We start from the raw sequence: 8,884 nt of genomic DNA, 5'->3' as shown, positions 1-8,884 counted from the left end.
TGCCACGACACCCCCCTTTTGTGGATTCCATTGATGCAAAAATGGAATCACACCCCCCCTCCCACGAAAAAAAATGAGATGCAACATATAAAATGGCACGCCCGTCAAGGGTTTTCTGCGAAAATGCACATTTTCAGTGATTGTGTTGTTACTATGGGCCTTGAAAAAATGCACGTCCATTGATGGATTTTCACGAAAAACAACCTACTTTTCGTGACACACAAGCATGCCCTTAGTTTTGCATGCCATCCATTTCTCTCTCATGTATTTTTTTTTTACAGGCAAACTGGGGTTAGGCAAATCCCTACCAATTATTATTATTCAACATATCACTAGGGTTTGAACATGCAATGTCCCACCACAAAGAGACATGCAATGATATCTCCTACCAACCACACGAAGCTAGCTCTTGGCAGTTGGTAGATCCGAGAGAGTTTTGTGTATCTCTTTCTTTCTCTCTTATAAGCTAAGGTCGACCTTTCCTTTTTTGAGTACAAGTTGGCTCAAAATAAGAGAGATATAAAATGTAACGATTTCTCAAGGGATTCACATTTTTTTGTTTTTCTAATTTTTTTTCATAAAAAAGCATCTAAATATTTAAAAAGTATGCATGGCTTGGTTATAGGGATGGGCATCGGGCTGGCCCGACTGAGCTTGCCTGCTAATGGATTGGGCCGACCGGGCCAGCCCGGTCAATGGCCTGACCCGTTTACTAACGGGCTGGGTTTTGGCTCGGTTCTTAATGAGCTCGGGTTTGAAGCGAAGCCCATGGCCCAACCCCAATATAAAGCGGGCCAGGCCTAGCCTGACCCAATCTTAAAATGCTTAAATGCTTGACTGAAATTATGAGTTAATGAGAGAATACCAAGTATTCATGCAACTAATTCCGGATTAGTGCAACTAATTAGGTAAATAGTAATAATTAACAAATAGCAAGTTCTCATGCAACTAATTAGATAAATAATTATAGTTATCCAAGATACTATGTAATAGTTAATTTTTAAAATTTGTATATTATTACAAAAATTAATAAATAACTTAAGCCCATTGGGTTGGCCCAAAGCCCGACCCACGTATGCAACGGGCTGGGTTTCGGCCTGGTACCTAATGGGCTCGGGCCTAAAATCATGGCCCAAATCTGGCCCATGGCGGGCCGGGTTGGCTTGGCCCATCAGGTGTTGGGCCCGTTGCCCACCCCTAGTTGGTTAGGTTTGATCCAACACTGGATCAGGTTCTTAAAGTTGGGTCCAGTACTGGATCCAAATCATTTTTGGATCTCACAATATGATAGAGGATCCAGCTGGGTAAAAATCCATGATTTTCAAGTGAAAAAGCCACATGGGTCTAAACTATCCTGGTCCTAACCGTACATGTTTATCCAATTTTGTCCCGGTTCCGAATATACCATAACATGCTTGTTCCTGATCCCACTCAGATTCGGACATACACTATCCGGATCAGACCTGTTATGGGTCGGATAGGCGTCCGAATTCCGATCCGTTTGCAGGCCCAACAAAGGGGATAAAAGCGAAGGAGCAAATTCAAATGCGAGTGACGCACGGAGGAGGAAGGACGAAACCCTAACCAGGCGAAGCGTTTCCCGCGCCAAAAGTCCGCGAGGGGAATCGTCTCCTCCTTCTCTTTGCGAGTCGATTCCCCCCTTCTCCTCCTTGGTTCTTGAGAGAGAGAGAGAGAGAGAGAGAGAGAGAGAATGGCGAGGATTCTGATGGGCGCCTCTCGCCTCTCCTCTCTGCTTCACACCAAGGTCTCTCTCTCTCTCTCTCTATATATATATATATATAGAGTCTCTCTCTCTCTCTCTCTCTCTATATATATATATATATATATATATATATATATATATATATATATATATATATATAGAGAGAGAGAGAGAGAGAGAGAGAGAGAGAGAGAGAGAACTACTAATATGGCCATTTCCAACACTTTTTTTGCAAATCCAACAATGTGGATGTGCTTGGCATGGTGAATTTGCTAGGAATCAACCACTGGATCATGTATTTTCGATGAAAAAAATGTGATTTTTGAATGCTTGATATTTATGAAGATTATGAGCCATTGATTTTAAAACCATAAAAAATCACGTTTATGCATCAAAATCGGATGATTCAACAGCGGGTTCTTATAAAACCAATCATGTAAATCACATCCATACGTTTAGATTCAAGAGAAAAGAAAAGAAATCCATGAAAATAGCGTTTTACACATTAGTTCTCATATATGGTTCTGCCTGTTCTTACTGGTGATGTATTGATGGATGTTGGATATCAAAGATGTTTTTGTTTTAACCTTTCTGTTCATTTCGGTTAGGCGTACTTGCTCGAACGAGTAGTTGAGAGCCGCCTATCTTTTTTCTTGGGCGTTTTGGTTACTTGAAACAGTTTTTACTTTTTAGTATTATTACTAAAGGGAATAGTTACAGGATGACCTCTTGGGGTTGTAAATTTCATGTTGGTTGGTGGGGGTTTTGGTGAAAGCTTGTTTTTGAAATCTTTTCTTGTTTATTTGTTCTTCTTCTTTTTCCTGTTTATTTTCACTGGTTTTCAGTGTTTAGGATGGTGATTTCTCTCATACTGCGTGAAAGTTCTCAATGCCATTTGTTAATGGATTCATTGGTTTTTACTGTGGTTTCTTGTTGTAAGAAATCTCGATAGCATTTGAAAATGTATTCAAGCAGTAGCATTTTAGTGTAATCAAACTGTATGTTTCGATTGAAGTTTGTTCCAATGATCTATGCCATTTTCTTCAATGAATTCCGTTAAAATACTTCACTTTTTATTATGGCAATGAAGGCAGAAACAGATACACATACATATACACACAGATGCATGTAAAGGCAATGCTTATGTACTCACCTATTAGCGGCAAATTTCAAATCTTGAAGCCTCTCATTTTGTGATTCTGTTGGTTGCAGGTATATAGACCAGGAATTTCCGTGTCTTCTTTTCAATTACGTAATTTTGCGAAATCTGGTTAGAAACTTCCCCTTGATATGGAGCCATTTACAGTAGGGCTAGACTATATTGTCATTTGGTTCAGTGAGCAAAGGTGCTTTTGTTGTTTCTAGGAAGGAGGAAATCCAGATCAGATGGAAGTGATTCTAGTGAAGATAAAATGAGTGAGAAAGAAGTGGCTCTGCGGCAGGCCTTGGACCAGATCACATCCTCATTAGGGAAGGAAACAATCATGTGGCTTGGTCGTCATGCTGGTCCTAGAGTTGTGCCTGTAATTTCAACTGGATCATTTGCTCTGGATGCGGCACTGGGGATTGGAGGACTTCCAAAGGTAGTCGTTATCATTATTGTTGCTGGTGCTCTTTTTACATGTAAACTTGTTATGTTCTCAAGTAGATACATTAATTTCTTTTTTGAGTGATGGGGTATGTGATACGATCGCTTGCTGTTCTTGTGCCTGTTATTCATCTTTTGGTTGTGTTCACCTTTGATTGAAGCAGCAAATTTCAGTTTGAGGTATGCACGCTTTGGATTGACGAATTCTATAGTTGGTTGTTTGCAAATTATTGATGTAGTGAACAGCTGTAGTCCCCCCCCCCCCCCCCCCCACACACACACACACACACACACCTTGTATGAATTTAGATTTTGATGCCTCCCATATGTTAGAGAAACAAAAGAACTAAAATCCATAAGACTCAGAAGAACCTTGTTGGATTGTGAATACAAGGGCTCAAAATCATTTGGACATTGAGTGTGGTCTACATGTTTTTTGTTAGTTATTTTGAGAGCAGCACCAAGAAATCAGTTTTTGAGGTGAGAATTAAGACCAAGGTTGCCAGATTATGAAGCGGAAGCGGGAAACGATACGGGAAGCGGAAGCGAGAAGCGATGCATTTTAAAATGTATAGGAAGCGGGAAGCGAGGAATAAAAAAATCAATATTAAAATTGAATGGAAATCAAAATGGAACACAAATAAAAACTGAAATAAAAGTGACTATTCTTAAATGTTATGATTTTTTAGTGTAAGAATTAAATTTGTAACAAAATCTAAAAATGGCGACTGCCAATTCAGATAAGGCACATGGAAGTGAGTGAGAAGCATGAGAGAAAACAAAAAAAAACACATGAAAAGTCGAGTGAGAGAACATATAAGAAGAATAGATTAAGCGTGTGAAAAGCATAGGAGAAGTGTGAGAGAATCGAGATTCTCATCAAGTTTCGGAAGCGAGGAGTATCGCGCTTTCAAAGTGACTTTCCCATAAGCGGGCTTCCCTCCTATCTAAGAAGCTTCCGGTAACTCTGATTAAGACTACTAAATGATACTCCTTTTGCTAGCAGCCATTTTCAGGGGATGAGTTGCTATTGTCTGTTGAAAAATAATGACTTAGAAGTGATAAATGAGATGCATACTTGTCACCGCTGTGCAGTTTCGGCATTGTTATTGCTGTATGATGGTTCTCTACATTTGAGTTTGTACTGTTTATTTTGGTCCTATGTTTGTCCTATTGCAAGCTGAGCTTCTTGTATTCATGATTTTAAGCCTTTTAATGTTTTTTTCTAACTAGGTATTTTGTTTGATGGCTTTATATATAGGGGCGTGTTGTTGAGATATATGGTCCAGAGGCATCTGGTAAAACAACCCTTGCTCTTCATGTGATTGCAGAAGCACAAAAGCGTGGAGGTAATTTTGAAAATTAAGTGCAATACAATGAGATTCCTTTTTGTTCTTTTTTCTTGCAGGAATCAACTGTGGAACATTCAATAACAAATTTTGTGTCACTCAATTGATTTGGAGTTCTTTTTAATTACATACAAGCAACAAACAAAAAAATTCACTCTGGCAAAGTTAAACCAATTACTTGTATTCTTATATGCGAATAATCAACTTATTGATCATGTATCTTACATTCCATTTTGCAGGTTATTGTGTTTTTGTTGATGCTGAGCATGCACTTGACCCAGCCTTGGCAGAGGCTATTGGTGTGAAAACAGAGAACTTATTGCTGTCACAACCAGATTGTGGAGAGCAGGCACTCAGCCTTGTAGATACTTTGATTCGTAGTGGTTCCATTGACGTTGTTGTCGTTGACAGTGTAAGTAGAAGTGCTCTGTATTATGTATCTGTTCAATAATTGGGTTATGTCTTTCATTCATTTATAGAGGCCCTGTCAGTTTGCTTGCTGTTGCTTGTGGGTGGAGAATATTGTACTTATATTTCATAAGTTCAACTTCTCTATTCATAAGTAGTGTAACTTTGTCAATGAATAGTTGAGTACCTAGCCTTCTAAAATTATTCTTATTAGATTCTGTTGCACAGAGTGGTTTCACAAGTTCTTTTAGGGGGTGTTTGTTACACTCCCACCCAAGGAAAGCCTCTTTCTTATCCTAAAAGGCTTACAACTTTTCCTCTCAAAAAACAGTTAGCAACTCTGTATGCATCCATTTCTTTGATTGCATTATGTAGGTCTGTTTTTTTCATTTGTGCTTATAAGTATGCTTTCTTGAGGATTGTCATAGAACTTATGTGCTAAGTTTGTATTGTTCTGAAACAAGTTTCAATTTCTTAGCTTTAGTTGTTTTTTATTAATGATCCAGTTTGAATCCAGGTGGCTGCTCTCGTGCCGAAGAGTGAGCTTGATGGTGAGATGGGTGATGCACATATGGCTGTGCAGGCAAGATTGATGAGCCAGGCTCTTCGCAAGTTGAGCCACTCATTATCTCTTTCGCAGACTATTTTGATTTTTATAAATCAGGTCAGCTACTCCATATGCCATAATGAAAAGCCGAAAGATGTCTGTCACTTTCTCTTGTATTTGTTAATAATGCTTCTTGATTTTCTCATTGAATTGCCTGCTGGATCAGATCATTGTTAGGCACACTATATCCCAGTATTTGGATTATAAAAATTCTGGTTGAATAACTTGTGGAAGATCCCCTTGTCTCTCAGCCATGTCAAGGTTGGAAACAACAGGGGAAGCTACCAACAAGCATGAATACCACTGCAGCATCCATTCTCTCCTGTTTTCTGCAATGATATGCTGTAATCCGAGGGTTGGAGAAACCCAGAAATGTTTCAGTTTTCAATGGTGTAATCAAAGGGTTGGGTGTAGTTAAATATATGTGTATATGTCCACATATGTATATATATATATATATTACTTAGTACATATATATACAATACACACACACACACACACACACACATATATATATATAATGTGTGTGTGTGTTTCTTTTGTAATAATGCCTTCTAGGAGCATTTTTGTACTTTTTGCATGTGTAATAGGTACTGCCCATTAGGGGCAGATTTGTTATTTTTTATTTTTTGTTGTACCATATAGCTGTTGGGGCCTCCTCAACAGTTATATTTCCAGCCTTTGGGGTCTCCCCAACAACTATAATGGTCTTCCTTTAGCCCTTTCTCTTGTCTATGTAAGGGACATCTTGTCCCCTTTTATGTATGCTTCACTTGAGCATTTGATAATATAATAAAATCTTCATAACTCTCTCTTTCTTGCCTCCATTTATGTCTTGCTCATCATGGAAAAGAACTCCGTGTTCGTCATGCCCATCAAATTAAATGGCTCCAACTATCGTACTTGGGCCTCTACTATGAAAAATCACATTCTATCAAAAGGCCTCATCAAGTACATCGAGGGAGATTGTTCGGAGCCTCAACTTTATTCACAAAGATTATTGATGGAAATGTGAAGTTCCTTGAGGAAGATGAAAATGTTATAGCCACTCTTGAATTCAAAAGAAGACATATAGAGTGGCAGATCGACAATGCCAAAATATTGGCATGGATTGCAAGTAGTGTAGATGCTTCCATTCTTGATAGTGTGGCCCAATTCAAAGTGGGAGACATACATTATGAAGGAGATGGTTCATTGGTGGAATCTTCACAAAAGAATGATGTCCTTGAAGCAAGGAGACAAAATCATCAGAAATTACTACGACGAAATGGCCCTCCTATGGAGGAAACTTGTCGTTTTAGAGCCAAAATGAGAGACCACCTGGGATCTATGCATTAGACAAAAACAACTAAAAAGGGAACAATTTTTTATGTTCCTTAATGGTCTAAGACCCGAATTTGAAGGGGGTAAAAATGATGTTACTCAACAAATCCAAAATTCCTTCTACATGAGACTCTTACCGAGTTGAGTATGAAGGAAGGAAGATTGAAAGAGGAGAAAGAAGACAAAGATGGTGACACCGTTCTTGCTGCTTCTAAACTCAGTGCCTTTACTAAGGCATATAGACCTCCATATTTTGAAAAACAAAACAATGGAGGATCTAGAAGGATCATTTGTCACTTTTGCAATGAGCCGGGACACATAAAACCGACTTGTCCCAAATTGAAGAAGGTGGCTTCTGTTGGAGCCTCCTTCAAGACAAGCAATGATGCTAACAAAGGAGGAGACCTCAAAGATATTTCTATTGACAATTGGCTACCACTAGTGTTGTGAAAAGCGTTGAGGCGTAGCGAGGCGCTCCACCAAAAACCGAGGCGAGGCGTAAGCCTCAAATATTTTTTTGAAAACTTTAAAAAATATTTAAAAATATAAATAAATAAAGAAATGCTTTATTGATGAAATAACAACCAATAAGAAATAGAAAATCTCAAATAAGTACTAAAAAATATGAGATTAACATATAAAAGTAACTAAAAACCGATTACATAACTGGAAAATATATGAGATTAACCCAAAAAAGTTAAAATATACTAAGAAACTGATTACATAACTGAAATAACTGGAAAATATATGAGATTAACCTACGAAAGTTAAAATATATGAGATTATTCTAAAAAATATGAGATTAACATATAAAAGTAACTAAAAACATGATTACATAACTGGAAAATATATGAAATTAACCAACAAAAGATAAAATATACTAAGAAACCAATTACATAACTAGAAAATATATGAGATTAACTAACAAAAGTTAAAATATATGAGATTATTCTAAAAAATATGAGATTAACATATAAAAGTAACTAAAAAACTGATTACATAATTGGAAAATATATGAGATTAACCAACAAAAGTTAAAATATACTAAGAAATTGATTACATAACTGAAATAACTGGAAAATATATGAGATTAACCTACAAAAGTTAAAATATATGAGATTATTCTAAAAAATAAGAGATTAACATATAAAAGTAACTAAAAACTGATTACATATCTGCAAAATATATGAGATTAACCAACAAAAGTTAAAATATACTAGGAAACTGATTACATAACTGAAATAACTGGAAAATATATGAGATTAACCTACAAAAGTTAAAATATATGAGATTATTCTAAAAAATATGAGATTAACATATAAAAGTAACTAAAAAACTGATTACATAACTGGAAAATATATGAGATTAACCAACAAAAGTTAAAATATATTAAGAAACTAATTATATAATTGAAATAACTGAAAAATATACGAGATTAACCAACAAAAGTTAAAATATAGTGTAATATACTTACAAACTGATTACATAACTGAAATAACTGGAAAATATATGAGATTAACCTACAAAAATCTTGTTGATCATGTCTTAGAAATCGTGTTGTAAAAAAAATTTCTTTTTTGCGCCTTGAGGCACAGAGGTCCGTTCCTCAAGGCGAGGCGCGGTGCATTTTTTATAACACTGGCTACCACTCTACAACAATATTTAAAGACATCCACTTCCACCTTGGGTGCCACGTTCTCATCCTCTTTTCCTTCGGGTATGTCACTTTGGATCCCTGACTCGGGGGGCTTCTTATCACATGCCACCTAATGGTTCTTTAATATCCAATTGTCGGACCCAATAAAGATTTTTCAAGTGTTTCGACTGTCGATGACACTTCTTTAGAAATCACATGTATTAGAGATTTCAAAAATGATTCTATTTTT

At 36.8% G+C, this 8,884-nt stretch overlaps 1 protein-coding gene across 2 annotated transcripts in view; it reads left to right on the top strand.

Annotated features, from left to right (window-relative positions):
* Nucleotides 1-1,569: 1,569 nt before the first annotated feature.
* The window catches only part of LOC149843268 (DNA repair protein recA homolog 3, mitochondrial-like), a 29,355-nt gene continuing 22,040 nt past the window's right edge, over nucleotides 1,570-8,884 (top strand). For both annotated transcript variants that reach the window (XM_090001762.1, XM_090001761.1), the window contains exons 1-6: nucleotides 1,570-1,765; nucleotides 2,936-2,993; nucleotides 3,089-3,306; nucleotides 4,573-4,660; nucleotides 4,900-5,072; nucleotides 5,586-5,732. In XM_090001762.1, coding sequence (XP_089857888.1) covers nucleotides 1,712-1,765; nucleotides 2,936-2,993; nucleotides 3,089-3,306; nucleotides 4,573-4,660; nucleotides 4,900-5,072; nucleotides 5,586-5,732 — 738 coding nt within the window. In that variant the 5' untranslated portion in view covers nucleotides 1,570-1,711. The remainder of the gene's footprint in view (nucleotides 1,766-2,935; nucleotides 2,994-3,088; nucleotides 3,307-4,572; nucleotides 4,661-4,899; nucleotides 5,073-5,585; nucleotides 5,733-8,884) is intronic.

This window comes from Nuphar pumila, chromosome 3 (assembly GCF_984573655.1).
Source record: "Nuphar pumila chromosome 3, dmNupPumi1.hap1.1, whole genome shotgun sequence".
Lineage (NCBI taxonomy): Eukaryota > Viridiplantae > Streptophyta > Magnoliopsida > Nymphaeales > Nymphaeaceae > Nuphar > Nuphar pumila.
Note: the sequence above shows the minus strand (reverse complement) of the source record. Positions and strands in the feature narration are given on the sequence as shown.